Below are 20,470 nucleotides of genomic sequence, written 5' to 3' on the forward strand. Positions count from 1 at the left end.
ATTATTTAAATAGTTGTAATATTAAAATTTGACTTAATTTAACACATAAATTTACCTTACCATTTTTATGACCATGATTAATCATTTTAATACATCTTATAAAATAATTCACATTTTACCTACCTCTTGGCTAGCGTTTTTCAGAACATCCAATATCGTGACCGAGTTGATGACAGACTCCATGTCAAATCTGTTCAGACCGAGACGGTCTTTGAACGCTTTGATTGGGTGTTATTGACACGACCGAAGTACTCACTTAGCCATGACTTGTTTACTTTACCAGTCAAGAAACCCCAGAGAAAGAAGCACAAAGTATGTTTAATTTGTCACTAATTTTATTGATGAAATCTTTTTTGTGGCGAGTTTGATGATTTGATATCCTTTTAAGTATGTGGAAAATGCCAGTTAAGTTGAGTTGATTAAAAGTTTTAGAATTGGAAAGATTTTTGCTTTTGGTTAGCTTGTAATTTGGTTTTGCTTTGATTTGCGTTGCTTGGTAGCATTTTGATAGTTTCCATATACTTAGGCATACTCATTGAAATATATCGGCTAATTTAGTAATACCGAAAATCATTTACGTATTTTTTGTTTAAATCAATTGCTTTGCATGTCAATTAATATTCACTATAACTATTTGTTGTATAAAGCGAAAAGCGTCGTAGGGTTCCATTGATTATGCCTGGTTTTTGTTTCTAGATATATGTATTAGGTAGATTTATTATAAATTAATTCTTGAGTGTAGAAACTGTAAAACATAGAATGTACTTAACGACTACAGATACACTTTTGGACTTTTTGGATTCATATAAATATTTTTTTGTTTTTGTAAATGTTAGCATAGCGCTAATATGTTGTATAAATTTATATTGTTAAACTTTGATGCATTTTTGTTGTAAATTTAATCAGTACGAATTCTTCAAAACTAAGCCGCCGCAAAATGGGGTTTCTGGACGTGTGAAAATATATTTCTTGTATTAAAGATTTTTAAATTTACTTGAAAAGGGTATAAAAAAATTTTCAATATTCATTCATTTTACATACATTTTCTATGTAGATTTGATTTTTACATACGCAGCACAGAAGTAGGCAACATTATTTGAATGTGCCTTAGCAATGTTGCAGCAACAAGTTGCCAAGTTAATTTTCCTTTTTTTACAACTGGCTTACTTTGGTAAATTAATAAATAAAATAAAATTAAAGATGAAAGTAAATAAATTTTCTAAACTAAACCCACTCTGCCACGTCCAGAAATGGGGCTAAATGATTTTGATTTTTTCAGATCAAAGAGAAAAGCGCCCCCTAGTGGCGCAGCAGCATGTTGCTGACCTTGGCCTCGGCCTTGGGCGAGATTTTCTCCCGGAATTGGCGGTTTTCCGGATTGGCCAGCACCGAGGCAATGAACTCCGAGGTCTCCAGCTGCAGCTGGGCCAGTCGCTTCTGCAGCAGCTTGTTGCGCTGCACCAGCTTGATGGTCTTGATGGCAATGGATAGAAGGCCCTCGCTGTTCTGGTGGTACAGGTGCTGCTCCTTTATCGGGTCCTGACTGTACTCGTACCCACTGTCGCCGTCGTCATCATCGTCCACCACCACCTGCAGTGGCACCATGTCCTGATCACAGTTCTTGGCCTGCCCCGCCGACCGATTGTGTTTGCTGCTATAGCCACTGGCCATCGTCGGCTGTAATACTGTCTTGATGTTGTTGTCGCTGCTGGAATGTGGCTGTTGCTGCTGCTGCTGCTGGTGCAGCATCTGGATCCTGGCATCCGAGTAGCTGTCCTCGTCGCCCTGCATCCGCTGGTCGGAGTCCATCTCCAGCTCCACCTCCGTCTCCACGCCGCTGCTCGTGTCCGTGGAGAAGGAGGCCACGCGGGCCAGGATGTGCGGCATCCTGCGCTGCAGCCTCACGGGGCGACGGCGACTCGAGGAGTTCATCGAACCCTTGGCCACTGCAAGCAAAAGAGGGGCAACAAAGAACAAAGTTAGTCGAGAACAAAGGAAAAGCTGGAAGAGGTTACAGTGACTCACAGTCCTGTAAAACTAAGTTAAAATGTTTTAAACCATTGTGGTTACCCTCCCAAATATATCTTTAGAATCTATACGCACTGATAAATAAAGAAACAGTGCAAATAAATATCTGTATATTGAGTAAAATTTGGTATTTCAAAAGAAATGATATACGGAAAATACTATTACTTGATTGCATAACTTAATATGAAAGTATTTCATTAAAGGTAGAAACTATTGGAATTATTGAAAATAAAATGTTATATTACAATCAATGTTTAAAATCCAGGCATAAACTATAATTTATACTTTTAAGTGCAAGTTGTAGCGGATAATATTTAAATAGAATTTTTAATGTATTAATATACTATGTTTTTTTTATCAGTGTAAGTATAAACAATTTCTATCAAAGTAAAAAATACTTTTAACAAGAAAACAATCTATTCCCTTGAAATAATAAATATATTGCGCAAAGTGCAATTAATAACCTGCATACAATTAACACAAATTCAACCACACCTCGTGATACTTTGTATAAGAATAATTGCATGTAAGCGGTTGAAAGTGATTGAGAGCCGATTAAAGGTATAAAAAATGAGGTCTATGAATAACATTTCCTGATTTAAATAAAAAAAATAAAAGCCCAGCACTATTCAAAGCCCACAGTGCAGTTGTGTGGTCAAGTGGTCAGCTTATCAGTCGGTTGTCAACCGATGTCTCAACCTATATAGGCTACACAGCCCATGGTCTTGGTGTGTGTGGGCCAAGTGCCTCTGTGTGGGTTTCTGGTATGGAAATGCGGTCATCGCGTGTGGGCAAAAAACGTGACCAGCACCAGGGTTAAGCGTTTCGCATCAATTCGCAGTCGCAACGCTTTCGCCACGCTTGTTTGCAACCATCAGCTGTTGGGAGTCACGGAAAGCAAAACACAATGAAAATATATATGTATAAAAATAAATGGACTATGGATTTGGTAAACAAATTTCGAAAAAAAGGAAATTAGGTCTATTTTAAGACCAATTTTCTATAAATTCTTCACAATATAGGGATAATAAATTGTGTGAGCCATATATCTTAAAGGGATTGGTTTATCCTTTTTTTTAAGATTTAAATAAGATACTATTTATTTAAAATATATTAAATAACTAATTTTTCTTAAGATATAGTAGGGCCTTTAAGCTTATCTAGCCCTCCGTTTATTTTTCCGAGTGCAACCCTATAAAACTATAAGCTCACATTTCCCGCGAGGAAACAACTTGGAATCGAGTGTGTCTATGGTCAGGGTCGTGACGCGTCGCCTGGAAGCAAACGCTGCACATGGCACTGCACACCCTGGAATCACTCGTAATGGAACGGAACGGAATCATTCACCAGTTGGGAAATAGAGCTTACGCGACACCCGAACCCAGTGCAGGGAAACGTGAGTGTTTCCACGAAGGCTACGGCCAATTGATGACGACCCCAGAGGAAATGGAAAGGGAAAATGGAAGAAAATCAGTGACGTGTTATGACGATTTCCTAGGAAAGAAAACCAATTTTTAAGGAATTTATTCTGATTGAATAACCATCAACACTAATTAGCTTTTCATATGCCTAATAGCATGAGTCATTAATGGCAATTAGTCGTTTCTCTCCGTCTGTCTAACTATACATGATTAACTTTTGTATGCCATTTTTAATTTTTCGATTAACTAATTTACAATACAAATTCTTTAACAGAAGTATAATTATTTCTTGCTATTTTCATCGGTTTTTAGCTTCATTCCCGATTCCAGAAACTCAGCATTTAGTTTAGAAGCCTCGTCAATAGATATTAAAAATTCAATTGGACTTTCCAGCTTACTTATGCGCTGTGCTTCGAATATACTCATATTTCGTTTTAGTTCTTGTTGCAATTCACTCATCAGGACCAAAAGGTCGTTCGCCTCCTCACAGAACTCGAGTATTTCGCATCTCAGGCGACTTTTTTTTAGATACGCTGTATTAAATTTGGCAAATCGGGTGGCATGCACCTTTTCAGTTTTTATCGCCTCCTTTTTGGACATTTTAGACTGGATAAGGTATGTATATCGCTCCTTGCAGACTTTCATCTCCTTGGCCACTTCTTGAGCCCAAGTCAGGTGATCTTCGGCCTTAGAATTCATATCCATAAGATTTCTTTCCATACAGTCAATATTTCCACGTAGTTGGTGGATGATTTCCCGGAACTTTCGATATCTGCAGATCAGTTCGTCTATTTGTTTTTGGAGGACATGATGGGCTTGACGAAGGCTTCTGGCTTCCAGAATTTCCTGTTCGGCCAGCGGTTGGATCTTGGGTTCTTTGGCTGCGGACTTTTCCTTTATTTCAGGATCCTTTTTCTCATTTTCCAGCTCCTTGCACATTATTTGGGCCTTGGTTAGGTTTTCCGTGGGTAGTTCTACCGATTCTTCAGTGACCTTATCGCTACTTTCCCTTACCTGACGACTCCTAATCGCCATTTGCATTGCTTCGATCTTTTGAATTAGACAATCTATATCGGTAACCATATTTTCTACCCGATCTACATCGTCTGTTACATCTTCAGTAAGCTGATCAACTTCCATTTCCTCCTCTTCAAGATACGAAAAACTGACCTCCTCATCGACGTGGAAGATCTCATGAAGAGTCCTATCGCATCTTGAAGTGCGGGATATTGGATCAATCTCGTCTAATGGCAGCTTGGCGCAGTCTTGGAGACCCTCCAAACTTTTTATATTTTCGAGTTCCAATTCCATTATTGAACATTAACTTTAGAATCGTTCGGTGAATAAATTTTCATGTGAATTATGTAAGAACAAAAAACCTTCTAATGTATGATTCTCAAATTTAAAACATATGTGATTTTATATGCAGTGAAAAAGAGATTTCGTTTTACGGAATAAATAAATATATTGTTTTATACTTTTAAACACTTTTATATGCATTTTTTAAATCCCGGTTTTTATTTTATTTGATTTTGTTATTTGTATTTCAATACAATATTAATTATACGCCCTGTTGAGCTTTAAAAGGCCTCCCTTAAAACGCATGTTCCTGAAATGTGCATTCATCTTACACAAGGAAGTTCCCCCTCCTGGCTCCAATGATTTTGCAACCCACATATTATATGGCATATATATTTTCACAGATTTCTTTCCCTGCGAAAACAAAGCACATGTATTCAACTGCGCTTATCTAACTCGGTGACTGTTGTTTTGACTCGGAATTGCATTTCGCAGTTGCTACACAGAGGCAAAAATACCATCTGTAAGTTATCGAAACAAAACTAGTAAACGAGTTCTTAAAATAACCCATGACCATGGGGGGTAAGTGCTCTTGAAATAACTCGGGCCTTAAAAGTTTGCAATTGTGAGTTACAATATGAAACCAGAGTGAACGAAAAATTGTAGAAATATCTTTTCTAATTAATTTAATATATTTTGGTGTCAATAGTCTTAATGTATCCATTCTGAATTTTTCTCGAGTGTTTTTTCGAGTTAAGATGATTTTTTCACTGTGCCGTTTGTGGCCTCGTCATCGCTGTGCGATTGCACGTGCCCCGTTTCGTTCTCGGTGAATTAGTCACCGGTGATGCTTGAAAATAAAATTTTAAATACCCTAAAATAAAGGCAGAGGGCGAGGGCATTGGCCAACATTCCAGCACCCCCTCCCCTGGGGCCACGCCCATTTCAGAGGCCGCCTCCCCGGGGAAAGCAGTCAAAAGGGGATGGATGAGAAGGGGGGAAATCAAGTCAAGAGGCTTTCGCACGTGGCCTCGTCACACCCATTTTTATTTTAGACGTGTGTCGGGGTATTTCTTCGGTTTATTTTTATGTGTTGCTGCAAATTAGCAGGCAGCAGCGAGCACAAATAAAAAGGCAACAACAGCGCTGCTTTCAATGAATTCACATTGAAAATGGCACCAATAAAGTCAGCAGCAAAATGAAAAAAGAGGGAAAAAAACAGCAAACTTGGCTAAAAGCAAGCGGAGCAAATGTGCAAAACATGTAAATAAAGCCCCGGCAAAAGTGGCACAGCAGCGAAAACAACGCTGGAGGTTATGACACACACTTATGTGGAAGCCCCCTTGTACCCCCTTTTAAACGACGCCCCTTGTTTCGTGTGCTTGTGAAATATTTCTTGGAAAAATATCTAGGTAAATGTTCGTGCAATTTCACTTGACTAATGAGTAATCATTGAGCATCATTTGGCTGGGCTGTGTGAAAATTTCTAAGAAGGGAGGTCTTTAAGAATTGTAAGGTCTGCAAATATGTTCCACTTATTAATTGGATTCTTCTTTATCAGGTACTTGGAACACTACCTAGGAACGAGCTGAAGTAGTATCAACATTATGGCCAGTCACCGGATATTTTATATTAAAATTATTAAAAATGACTAAACAACTTAAAAAAATCTTTTAAATATGCTTATTGTTTTTGGGCACTGAGGTGATCTTCTAATTCTTGGAAAAAATCCAAAATGAAATTTGATTGCATATCTGAATATTTATATTGTCACGTAAGTAATAAAATGCATTACCCCTAATTTAATTAATTTTATTCCAGACATGTAGCCTCAAATCTTTTTTTGTAAATTAAACCAGTGTGAATTTATTTTATTTATTTTGTGTGTATAGTATAAACCTTAATTTGAATCATTCGAGTGCTTTACCTAAAAGTTACATTTTTAAAATGTCGAATAAAAAATGTATAGAAGTGTTCTTACATAACAAACCCAATAAGGAATATTCTATTTCCAGATACTTGATAAATTGACTTCCTCGCTGCGAGTGCTGCTGAAAACCTACCCCTAGCCAACCCATATCCATTTCGGTGGCAGTCATGCGGCATTAGATCGCTTATATAAATGCGCCAGCCAGATTTGCGAGCCGAGTCTCTGTCTTACCCAACAGCCAACGCAGGCGGAAGAGCAGCTGGAGCCAATTGCTGACGCAAATTGTTGTGGCATAACCCCGAACTCGCGTGCCTTCCATGGGGCAACATCGGGCAGCATTAGCAGCAATAAAACACCGGAGGCCAACACGTGAAGAACCCAATCCGAGCCCATCGCCCCGGGGCACGTGCATTCGAATATTCTCCAGTCGAACCCCACATACGATATGTACGAGATATATTATATGGCAATGAGGAAGTGGCAGACGAGGACAGAGCTCAGAGAACAGAGGTGGGTGGCCGAGTTTACATAAATTAATTAAACATGACCGAGTAACGTGAGCAACTGGGCGACTCGACAACCGGAAAACTGGGAAATGGACTAGCAACAACAGCAGCGACATCAGCAAATCAGCAGGGGATTCTGACTACAAGGGGTATCGAAAAAAAGAGACAAGGCGGAGATTGCAATGAATATGTAAGGCAATGTTACGTATACGCCGCGTGCGCCCAGCACATTCAAGTGACACTGAGCAAAATGGGATTTCATTTTAATTTCCATAGGTGGTGTCAGAAACATCTCTATTATTTTAAAATCTTTTATAAAAGTGTCTACAGGTATGCAGTAAAAATGAATGCCGTATTTTTAACGGAAAGTAAGGGACTTTTGGATTGATAACATGTTGTAGCATACTTTTAGACACTTTTATAAGTGATTAAAAAATTCACTTCAACTTAGAAAGTTTTTAATTGTGACACAGCAATGCCGTATTATGTTCAGAAACCATGGGGTTGTTAGATTAGCACAAAGAGTAGCATACTTTTAGACACCTTTATAAATATTTAAAAGTACAACCTCTATTAAAAAGTTGTCTAAAAGTATGCAGGGACATAAAACCTTTTGACTAGTAAATATAATAGCATACTTTAAGACATCTTTAAAAGTGGTTTTAAAAATTCATTGGTTTTTTTGGATCTGCTATATTTATTCAACACAAAAACAATACAAAATTCCCACATCCTAGAGATCTACCTATACCATTTTCCTATCTGCACCTGACTGCGCAATCCCAATGCTTACTCACCATAGTTGAGCACCGAGCTGGCTTGTGTGGCTGCGGTTGCAGATGTGGATCCCGTGGATGAGGATGAGGACGAGGATGTGGTGGCTGCGGCTGAGGACGAGGAGGATGATATGGCGGCTGTGGCCACGCCATGATGTCGCCTCGTTTCGCGCAGCTGCTTCTTCTCCGAACATATGGTGGGCGCCATCTTCTGGCAAGTCTTTCTCTTCTGGCAGCGTCTATTCACACTGAAAGCAAATGTTAATAAAAGCACAAATTAATTAGCCGCCGCATTGATTAATTGATTAAACGTTTTAGTGGATAATTAAGCTGCCGCACTGCACGCGCCAGACAGAAAAGAACATAAAAATAAATAATCGAGTAAAAAGAAAACGAATTCTTTGGAGTTCATTTAACTTTAAGCAATTTGATTGTTGTCCGCCACTTGCAGTGATTCCCTTGCAGAATATTGTATACGTTTTTGAGGGGCATTAAGCAAAGGGCAGGATATGACGGGGTCGTAAATTTGCTTTTATTTCGATGGCGATAAGAACTGGAACCGGAAGTTTGCTAGCATCATAATGTGCGCTTTTAACAATGGGCGTGGTGGAAATTTCAAAAGATAAGAGGGGCAAAGTCCTCAAAAATCACTTAAAGAAATGCTTTTCGGGAATTTGTTCCAGATTAAATAAGTTTCAAACTTCTTTAGTCGCCTTTTTGTCAAGCCCAGACAATTATTTATTCAATCCCCACTAAATCCCATTCACCCAATAATCGTTTTCTCCCATATAAAGCAGACTTAATCCATTAAAACTACATAAATCAAGCTTGGCAAACAATAAACGCGTGGCCTGCGAAGGTCCAAAGGTCAGAGTCCCAAGTCCAAGCCTCGTTTCCAATCTCCAAGTTGACATCGAAACGGAATTTAAGATGACGCACCCGCCAGCCGAAGCTCATTAGGTGGGCTCCAAATCCTGGCTAACGACCATCCACATCCACATCGACGTCCACCGGCAAAGGTAAACAAACTTAAAGTGAGTTTTTGCTGCGGGGGTGGCCGCAATATTGATGGCAAGGCAGGCGAAATTGCTCAAGTGTTTTTTGGCCTGGGATGAGGGGCGATGAGGGGATGAGCCCCGCCTGTCGGCAGTCAAATTCAAATTGAAAACCCCCCAAAAACGACCGGCTGTTGGCGGCACGTGTATCTCTTGAGTGTAATTACATTTGGTAAAAGCGCTCGCGAAGATGATGAAATGTTTGGGGCCCTTGACGGCATTTTACCAACCAACCTGTCCTCAGACCACAGACCCCTGTTCCACTTGCCCCTGTCCGCAACATTTAAAATACTTGTGGGGCGGTTAAGACGCTTTACTCAGGCCCCCAGACCCTAAACAAGTCAGTCTGTCGGTTTCAGGTCGATGTCAATGCGCCAATATGCGCTGAAATTACTTTTCATTATTTATGCCTTATCCGTCATCCGATAGTTAAAGCCCAAGAAGGCTGATCCGAGACGAGGCGATTGCTCAAACCACTGTGGGAAAAAAGAGGAATTAAAGGAAGGTTTACATCTGTGCCTAAAAGTAGGCAATGCATTTTTTTAATTAAAGGATCTAGCGAATTCTTGAGAGTCCCCAGATTTATTTAAATGTGAAAGATTTCGGAAATAGCAAAATGGATTTGTTACTTCATTTTAATATTTATTTATTAAAAATAAATAAAAATATTAAAAATAATAAATAAAATAAATATTTCTGAGAGGAAATCAATAATTTTAGTTACTTATCAATTTTATTATTTTATATTTGGAACCCATTTCAGAAGTTCTATTGAAAATGTTTAGTACGTGCTCTCAGTGCACCTATCGGGCCCATTTGTCCCTAAAGCGGAGACTGGGAAATGTCTGTAACAAAAGACCGAAATGTGCGTAACAAATACTAAGCCTCAACGAATTGCCCCAGTGGCAAATTTAATGCGGCGCGTGCGGGCCTAAAGCGAAAAATGTCCATGAGAGGGGGGCTGGGGAGAAAAGGACATCTTCCTGGGCGAAAAAGCCAGGGATAAAAGCCAAGGAAGTGTAGAGCGCTTAAAGCGTAGAGCAGATTTAAGGCTCAAACGGAGATTGGGCAACAATTTGAGACACGTTTCACCGCAGACACCTGTAGATCTGCCACCTGCAAGTCCGAGGTCAAGTCAATCAAGCAACTTTGATGAGATTTCCCGCTGCGTGCTTACAAATTAGCCAATAATTGCTCAACATGACACGCCACAATGAAAAAACCCAAGAAATTCCAAAAAAAAAACTCACGCACAGTTGTCAGCTGTCAGGGCAAGAAGTAAAAACAAAAACCAAACAAAGGAATCTGCTTATGCCAATGACTTTTCACACGCCACCAGAACGGAAGGGAAATTTGATTTTCTCTTTTTTTTTACGGGATATCTTTTCCTTTTTTTTGGCTGGAAATTGTTGGGGCATTGTTGCGGCAGACTGTTGTGACCGGCGGCCACATCAGAGAGACAAGAGCCAGCCAAATATTGTCAACGTGTATCCGACAAGAAATTAGAGTTCAGGGAACTCGCTTTTTATTTTTTGAAGGAACGTGTGTGCCCGTCTGCAAAGGCGTTGCCAGTTTGAAATTTATTTGTCATGCGTAACGCTAAGCGCTGCGGGCCTCACAATACCCCCATTGTTCACATGAGAAACAGCACACCCTCAGACTTCAGAGCAAACAAGGGTACACAGAAAAAAATACAACGAAAGTCAGTCAACAAATTAGAGTAGTGTTGCAATTGAAATTATTAGAAAAATATTTTCAGGTCCTAAAAAAATATTTTTGGTCATAATTTCATAAAAGAAGTAATAACATTTTTTTAAAAATATTTTGTAATCAATTTATAGATTTTATTAATCAGCTACAAGTCCTGAAAGTCCTTAGCAATGTTATAGAGCTAATAATACACTAATATGTCTGGGCTATAACCGACGTGTCTGTCTGTTGTGTGAACTTAAGGGAAGCGTTTAAAATTGCACTGGGGTCTCGTTTTTCTAAATGCTTACTTCCATCATCTTCCAGCTGCTGCATTAGCCAAAAGGGTACTTGAAATATTCATAACCCAAATGATGCGTCTTTTATTTACGTGAGCTCGGCTTAAAAACGCGTGTGACTACAGGTAATAATATTGGCTGTCCTTCGGGGCGTATACTTGATATTTTATTAGACTATTACAATGTATTAAATTTCCCTTTCCTTTCCAATTGCAGTCACGCCCGTGGCCTCTGTTCCGGTCTAATCTCAATGGGGAATTCCATTTATTTTTGACCTTATCTCACAACTTTACACGCGCCGCACATTTTAAAGACGCCGCCAGCAAACAAAATTCTCATCTATATACACGAATAAAACTTTCCGCAGCATGTTTACTTTATGACTGTTTCTTACATTTATTGTTTACACGGACTATGTTTGCTTGAGATTTTCGTATTTATTAGCTTTGTTCTCTATCTCTGTTTGGAAGAAGGGTACGATCACTATTTGATCTAAAATAAATGTTAATTCGGGGACTTAATAAGAGGAACGAGCTTATGTACTTAAGGCTATATTTTCAAGATATGGATATTCTGTAAACGAAAACTACTATAAAGGTACTTAAAACATAATAAAGCTTGTACATTTTCAGGGTATTTTACTGTTCTGTAATTTACTTTTTATTGCCAGTGCACAAGTGCTCATGTTGGCCCATGGGCAAGTCATCAAAGTGCTAATTTTCCCTCTTATCTCACCACATGCGCCTAAAAGTCAGACAGCAACAGTGACAACAGCAACTAAACAAACTAAAAACCAGCCAAAAAGGCAATCAAAATGCGTCATAATTGTATTTAGATACGGGCAAAAACGTGCCAAAAGTGGGCTTGCCAACATTCGGGGGGAGAATTGGGAGCACAGAAACAAAGTGACAGCTCTTTTACCGACTTTTTTCGCACTTGGTAAACGGGGCCTAGACGAAAAACACAAAATTAGCATTCTCAATAAATAGATGATGAAATTTCGGTAGCCAAATTGAAGACCACGAAAATGGCGATAAAAATTGACGATGGCAGGCGAAGAAAGCAAATAAAAGTCGAAGACATTAAATGAGGCACACGTGTGATAAATTATGACTTCTCGATAGCAGGAATTCAATAACAAGCCGAAATGGCAGACATAAAACAACGACCCGGAAACACACAAACACATTGATGGACCCAGACTTTAAGACAGACATTGTCTGGCTTCCATTTCTCCTCGAGACAATCAAATAATCATCCCCGAGTCTTCGGCTAATCTCAACGGATGTATTCTAAGAATCATCCATCAGAAGGAGCTGTTTATTTTTGCAAATTCGGAGTAGTGATGGAATCTTATTGGAATTTATAAAAAATACTAAATGTCATAAATATAAAAATTTAATTTAAGTTGTAATTTCTATAAATATTTCAATGAAAAACATATTACCTTAAATATGTATTATAATATTTTATAGTTTAAAACCTATCTTCTAACTGATTCCAAATTCTAATCACGTTTCGCTAACAATATTAATGATCAAATCAGATAAACTACAAATAAAATAAAACAGAGGGCCATTAAAAAAGTCTGTATCAAATGATCTTGTTTTTATACTTTTCTACCGAAGAATAGACATAAAATCCTTTGTTTTCCGTTCCGCTTCTCAGCTAAACTTAAATAAATCAACAATATAATTAGCTAAACGTCTGAATGCCTAAGGCATTAATAAAATTTTGATTGTCAAGCCCACAAGGCGAAACCAGATCTCCCGAAGATATAAAACGCGAATGTGATTGATACAGGTCGTGCGTCACTAATTAATAGACCGCTATGGATCTATGAATATCGAAAAAGCCGGGATAGTGTTTCAGATCTCAGCTGTCTGTTGGAATATTTCCGATTTTATTGTTTACCTTTTGTATTCCATTGTGCCGGCTAATTGGATCGTGGGTAGAGGATAGACACAAAGCCTGTTCATTGTTCAGTTCGATTTTGCATGAATTTAATGATTCGCGAACATAAATTTCGGCTTTCAAGACTGTTTGAGTGTTTGACATTTTGTCAGGAATAATTCTGTTTGGCTCGTTTCATTGGCACGTCATAAAAATGTTAAGCGCAACAATTAAGATAAATTAATGACTTTTGCGGCACGTGTGGCTCGTTTTGCCAGGCAACAGGACGTATACATAATGTCGCCAAGTTAAACTCTATACAAATATATTTTCTTAATAACTTTTAAAAATCGGTATGCCAAACTTATTTTTAAAGATATTTATTAGAAATCATAACAATGGCTTTACAAATCAATTATACTTTCTGCATAGTCACCGCCTTTTCAATAAGACAAGCCCTCAAAATGATGTATTAACCCAACTCAATTAACTTTATTAATATCTAATAGCTTTTCGCAGATGGGCAATAGCAATTATCAGTATTTCTGGTCATAAAATAAAACCAATTATATATACAGATACATACCGATATGGTTTGTCATAAATCATTATCGGTTACTAACCGCAGAATGAGTGTGATAATAAATAAAACTGGATCTTCCATCAGTGACCCAAGTATTTGGTTATCAAATATCCCAAAATCTGTTGGCAATTTATCAAATGTTATGGGGTAATTTTAAGATATTATCTAACTGGATGGAAAGGAACATGACCTTTTTGATAATAACAATTTAAACAAGATTTATGTTTTATTGTTTATTATTTACACTTCATGAGTAGGTCAAGGGCCTACTAAAAATGCAGATAACAGCTGATTGAGTTAAGTTCACGATTATGTATCTATAGAAAAGAGTGGTGATTATTCTTTCCAGGAAACTGGAACCGCACGAGCAAGAGATTACGATTAAAATAATATGAAGACAATGAAGAGTCTACCGCTCGTGGCCTTATAAGATGGACTTACTCTTTCTTGTCCAGTGAGTCAGTCAGAAATCAACTCTTTTTGAAGATAACCGACCAGCCAGCCAACAAAAGACTGGCCAAAACAGTTCACTGACAGTAGTCGGCCAAGGGGCATCCCCGAAAAAAGAAGAAATCGGGAAAATGGCCAGAAGAACGGGGGGTACGGAAACCAGAAGCGGCGCGTGTTGGCCAACTCCCCGAACCTTTTGCCCCGCCTTTGTTTAATTTGTGTTTGCCTAGTCCCTGTCTTTACGCTTTGAATGGCAGTGAAATATAATTCGCTAATGTGGTCATGAAACGAGCAAAAAATATATGGCGAAACGGGAGAGGGAAAGACAATAGATGCGAACAGCCATTGAGCGCATATTGCTTGTCTTGGCCGCACGTGTGGCTCATTTATTGGATGGCTATATATATATAAATGTATATTGGGGATAGAGTCGGTTTACTTTTCCTGAAACGAGCATTTCCCCACACAAATAATGGCTCGTGCACTTATTTACGGTTTATATATATATTTATTAAGGCGTCGTGTGTCTCTCGTTATTGGGTCAGCAATTAGCCATAGGGCCCGGTAACGAACCAAGTGATTGCCAGCCAGTTGGCCAAGTGCAAACAGCTGTTGTAGGGCAGTTCAAGGGGCCACTTGGGTTGATAGCTACCACACGTTGTTAAAAAAATAAAAAATATATACTGAGAAAAATAATATTTCATTAAAAGGTGCAACCTATTTCTTTCTGGTTAGGTTAAGAAAAAAATGTTTAGCAAATATTTAATCCCAAAAAAAAATTAATATTTAGTAACTTCAATTTAATTTTAAAAATGTTAAAAAATATTTTAGGATTTACTAATTTATTATTAAATTTCCCTAAACTTGTAATCTTAATTTTGGTGTGAAAACCCATCCATCATTCTTTCCGGTGAAACTTTATTTTTGTCTTAACTTGAGTGCCTGTCATTTTAATAACTGACCAGCGGAAATACTAGAGTTATGTCACCCAATGGTAATCATGGGAAATTCCGTTGCTAACCAAATAAGTTGGTCAACATTGCGTATACGTAATAGATAAATAAACTTCAGGGTACTTAGCCACACGAACCTGGGTGTTTCACTAATCACGAGTATACCCCGCAGAATCCCACGCAAAACAGTTGGTTCTATTAATAAACATTAAGTTCCTGCCGGAAACGGTTAATCTATGCCATGGGATTTGAATAAATCTCACAGTGTGATCCCCTTAATACGCCATGAGCCGAATAAATTTTACCATAGTAAATTAGGAAATTTTTTATTGCTAAATCTGCGTCTCGTGTTTCACATTTGGCATTCATGGGCCCCCACAGAAGTCGTTAGTATTTTCAGATGTTACACTTTAAAATACTGCCCCCCTCCCCCCCCCACACACACACACAGACAGCCGCAATTTGCCGCACACGTGCGACCAGAAAAAAACACAGACAGATGCCAAAATGACATGACCAAAAGCCAAGCGAAAAAGAGAATTAATTTCGTAGTTGCCTGCATAAATTAAAAAACCGACAGAGTAAAAAACACACAAAAACAGAGAAGATGACTTTGTCAGTCAGGCGCAGTCGACTGCGGTAGCCCACTTGGCGATAAGCCAGCCGCAGGCGATTAGGTTGCGATCCACACGGATAAAAACGGGATGATTACAAAGTGACTAAAACTAGTTGGTATATTATTTAATGATATTTAATATCTACTTCGTTTGTTTGTTATTGTCAAAACAATCGTAGTTATCAGAATGAAATGAATAAGGAAAAGTGATGTAGTCAAAAAAAGGGGTTGCACTATGAGCAATGTTAAGTATATATTACTAGCTTTAAGAAAAAACCATTAACATTTGGAATTAAAAGAAATGTTGTTTATACATATTTTTAATATTCATTATAAGAAAATAGACTGAAATTTATTAAATAAAGAATATTAAAAGTAATCTAGTAAGAAAAAAATAGGGTTGCGCTTGAATAATGTTAAATATTTATTACTAGCTTTAAGTAAAACAATGTTAAATATTTAATACTAGATTTAAGTAAAATCCATTAGAACTTGAAATTAAAACAAAAGTTTTTTATACATATTTTTAAGATTCATAATAAAAAAAAAGACTGACATTTATATAAGACCAATTAAATAAAGAATAGAATAAAACCTCCATATTTTTTTTATTAAAAATATCATTGTTAACTGCGAAATATTTTATTTCCTTTAATTTTGAAGGCCAGACCAAAGCCTAAGATATTTTTATTGCCTTTTCTAGAAGGGAAATTTTTCAATTAAAAAAAAAAACTGTATTTAATTAAATGATCTATTGATTTTTTCCCTAGTTCCCTATAATTTCTTGCCCCCCTTTCTCGCAGTGCATTGCTTCTAGTGTGCGGGAGAGAGGTAAAGCCGCTCTCCCGTTAATCTAAAACACAAGCCACGAGAGAGCGACACAAAAACAATGGGCACACACACGGCACACAAGCACACACACACACACAGAGCCGCCAAGGAAAGCTCACATGCCGTTAATGAACTTTTATGCTATAGCACTATCTCCCTTCCTCCCACACGCCCAGTGGCCTAGAGAAAACGCTCGAGTGTCTGCGTGTGTGTGTGTGTTGCTCTGGTTCTTCTTCTTTTTTGCTGCTATTATTTATTATTTTTTTGTGTATATTTTTTTTTATTGAATTAACGACGCACGTGTTGCGCCGGCAGAGCTGCGCGCGCTCTCTTTTCTCCGCATTTGGGGCCAAAGCGACGATCCGTATTTTGCTTTGTGTATTGTTTTTGCCTTTTTTCCCCGCTCTGCCCGTGTTGTTGTTTGTTTATATTTATACATATCAAATGGGGCTCATATTTTTTTCAATTTTTTTTACTTCCTTTTTGTTGTTGTAATGCGGAACGCGCGCGTTCGAGCAAAAATGATAAATCTACGATTATGGGTGTCATGAATGGAGCGACCTCCCGAACACGCGCAGAGTTACCTATGCCTATCATAGATACAGATACGGAATCGGTCGGTATCTTATTAATGTCCACGTCTCCCCGACTTCCTGTTGTAGTCCCGAAATTTATAGGGGCATTAGGGGCAATGAACTGTTAATTTGGAACAATTCTTAGAAATACTTTCAGTCTTTTCTCGCAAAATAATAAAATAAGTCAAATTAAAAAAAATGTATTTATTCATTGTTTATAGGTTTAATTATATTTATTATATATATCATATATATTTGATCCACAAATATCCATACTCAGAGAGAAATATTCAAGTACATTGTTCTTGAAATGAGAACATTCGTTCTTAAAAACCGTGTAAGTACATTTTGATATCAATGTTCTCAATATTAGAACAAAATGGTGAGAAGAGAAAAGCTAAATTGAGTTTATTTAACAACTTTTTGATAAGTATTCATATAGTACTGACTGGACTAATAGTTTATTTGTTAAAATATACAATGTAAATACCGCCTATTCAACTTGATTTGAGCAAAATGGAAAGAACATTTTCAACTCAAATGAGAACGTCAGAATTTTTTCTGTGTACCTATACATTTTTAATTTGAAGATCTCTTAGGAGGAAGTATAGATTTTTATTTTCACATAAATTCAGGAGATTACCTATAATTCATAATTCTTGGAGAATATAAAATGAGCATAAATATTTCTAAATACAAAATGTATGCGACAGACAGAACCCCAAATTTAATAATTTAAAAGTCAAGTTTCTACAGCATAGCTAATGAGTTTCAAAATGTAAGCTTACTAAGCCAGACATTATACAAAAAGTGCTAGAAATAACTGGCAGAAAAATCGTATAAAATTAAATAGGTATTCTTCTGGTATAGTCTGAAATTATTTTTACAAGTATCTTTCCAATCGAAAGAACAAAGAAAGAAAAACTTCACTCAATGAATTTTCCCTTCGAAAGTGTTAGTTAAACAAATGCATTGGTTTCGCAGCAAGTAAATAAATAAATAAACAAACAGCTGTCAATTGTGGCAGTCACAGCTTGATTCACTTTAGCTGAGCCATCGCTTCTTTTTAGCACGCCGTAAAATGGCAGCTGCAAAGCTGGCCCAGAAAAAACCCCCAACTTGTCTATTCTTTACAGTCGACAAGACAAAGGTCTGTGTTTACTTTGTGTTCATTTTAGGAATATTTCACACGCTTAGACTTTGGGGTTTATGGCTGGAGTGAAGCCAAAAACCATTTAACTAAAGGAAGGAAGTACTTTTATATCTTAGTTCACGGAATTTGCCCCCGAAGAAATAAGTAAAGGGCTAACACACATTAAAGTTTTGTTTTGTTTAGTTTAGACTTTGTTTTTGGGGCCAAAATTGAGTGCGGCTGGAAATATATGTAAGCATGGAAATCATGGAAACTTTTTTTGAACTTTAGCTTCTTAGATTTTCCCAGGGGATTTGGCAGAAACGTTTTTAAAATTTGACCAGACATAATAAAACGGGCTATAAATGGTTAATGGACAAAATGCAAAGGCTTTTTATGAATTTATAATACTTATCTAGAAGAAAATGATAATTTAAAATAAATAAATGGCTTATGAAAAAAATACAAGTCTTTTAAAATATCAAAATAAAAATATGGATGTTTCTATTAAAGCATAAATTAAAAAATATATAACAGTTAAAAACCAATTTTAAAAATTTATGACTTTCTTGTGGTTTCTTTTAATAAATAAATGTAAAAAAAATTAATTACGATAATTTTTTCTGGAAAGTAATAAGATATGATTAATAACTTTTAGGGTAGAACTTTAAAAGTCACATTTAGTGAGCTTAAGAAATCAATATTGCGCATACGCCATGTGGCCCGCCTCAATGCAGTTGCAAGCGCCGAAACGAAAGGCCAAAGGACGTGGATCCTGACCTAAATTCGTCCTTCAGAAGGTGAGGCACAAGGCTCGAAAAAAATCTGATGGGGGGAGGGGGTATAAAAAAAAAACAGAAAAACTGGGTGGCTGTATCTCTAGTTGGGAAGGAGAGCTTTCAGCATCGGAAGTCGGCTGTCAAGTGCAATTTTCCTCCTCTTTTCTCGTTGTATTTATTATCATTTCGCACCGCACGTGTGGCACACAAATGCTAATGCTAATGCCGGGAGATTTATGGGCAACCTTTCGCAGCGACTTACCCGGTTTTTGCGGCAATAATGTTGCTGCGATGTCGTGTTTCCTCCGCTCTAGATTCCCCTAATTTAATGCACCCTCATTGGGTGGTAATGAACATTATCTTTTTTTCTACTTTTCTTATAATTTTCTCAGATTTTTCCCATTTGTTTTCACACGCTTTTAATCTATTCTAGGTGGGAATCGGGGGACGTGTGTGTGCAAATTCGCAGACGCCAATGGCAACACGCGCGCCAAACAAAACTTTCGCTTTCGTTGCGCGTGTGGCCCTCGCACCACCACAGCGACACACTCACACACAGGGCACACACACAGGGCACACACACAGTGGCACACACGCGCTGGCAAACAACAAACACGGATATGCGAATACGCGAGTGCTCGACAAAATACACGACTGCGAAATACGTAAACGCTCGTGTTGAAAATTGCGAAAATTCAGCAGTGGCTTTTCCAGTTTGCTGCTGTTTGTTGCGAACACCTCGACCGCCCAACGCAGAATGAACGCGGTCCGTCGGACGAGCGACGTTTTAATGGCAGCTCAGCCGGCAGTCGCTGCGCACCAGACAAAAGTGGCGAAATCGGTTGGGGGAAATCTAAATACAAATTTGAAAAATGATGATTTTTCCTCTAGGAGAATATTTGAAGTTCAACAAAAATCATAAAAAATCCTAACACAAATATTGTATATTGTAAATTCTTACAACATTTATTTTAAATATTTAGTTTATAATTATTGCTTACATATTTCTATAAATTTTCATTTTGTTTTTTAAATCTCAAATTTTTTAAGAAGGTAAACTTATAATAAAATGTCAAACAAATATTGTATATTTTAAATTATTACAACATTTATTTTAAATATTTAGTTTTTAATTATTGCTTACAAATTTTAAAATATTTTTTTTTTTGTTTTTTAAATTTCAATTTTTTAAACAAGGTAAACTTAAAATAAAATGTCAAATATACCTACGACTGTGAATATTTTTTATAATGTGAAACAACTTTTGTACAACTTAGAAAAAAATAATTTAGTCTTAAAATTAACTGTTTTATATTTTTAATAATTTTTTGGAAATAATATATGTGTAACTTTTGTTATCAAAAATGTTTTTTCATTTTTAAAATGTAACAAGGTTGGGTTAAAAATAATACAAATATTTTTAGAAAAAAAAAATGTATTATTAGTTAGATGACTAAAATTTGACCTTTAATTAAGTGTATAGAACCGTTTAATTATTTATCGTGTACGGTAATTAATTACCAATCAAAAATTGGACTATTGCCCGAAATGAATCTGTGAAGCACTATTGCTGACCTTATCTGCGGAAGTACAGTTCCAATCAAATTTGGGGCCAGACGAATTATTTAATTGCAATCACTCATGTTCGAGCATTT

At 37.1% G+C, this 20,470-nt stretch overlaps 2 protein-coding genes across 2 annotated transcripts; both read right to left on the reverse strand.

The window, feature by feature from the left end:
• Positions 1 to 313: 313 nt before the first annotated feature.
• LOC119562256 (suppressor protein SRP40) lies at positions 314 to 19,559 on the reverse strand. Its single transcript, XM_037875434.1, has 3 exons — positions 19,078 to 19,559; positions 7,982 to 8,208; positions 314 to 1,946 (listed from the first exon to the last, which is right to left on the reverse strand). Exons 2-3 carry the CDS (start codon positions 8,166 to 8,168, stop codon positions 1,300 to 1,302), a joined length of 834 nt encoding a protein of 277 aa, XP_037731362.1. The 5' UTR covers positions 8,169 to 8,208; positions 19,078 to 19,559; the 3' UTR covers positions 314 to 1,299.
• On the reverse strand, positions 3,660 to 4,854 carry LOC119562246. Its single transcript, XM_037875423.1, has one exon. It carries the CDS (start codon positions 4,758 to 4,760, stop codon positions 3,732 to 3,734), a length of 1,029 nt encoding a protein of 342 aa, XP_037731351.1. The 5' UTR covers positions 4,761 to 4,854; the 3' UTR covers positions 3,660 to 3,731.
• Positions 19,560 to 20,470: the final 911 nt, after the last annotated feature.

The sequence above is a fragment of the Drosophila subpulchrella genome, chromosome 3R (assembly GCF_014743375.2).
Source record: "Drosophila subpulchrella strain 33 F10 #4 breed RU33 chromosome 3R, RU_Dsub_v1.1 Primary Assembly, whole genome shotgun sequence".
NCBI classification, from domain to species: Eukaryota; Metazoa; Arthropoda; class Insecta; order Diptera; family Drosophilidae; genus Drosophila; species Drosophila subpulchrella.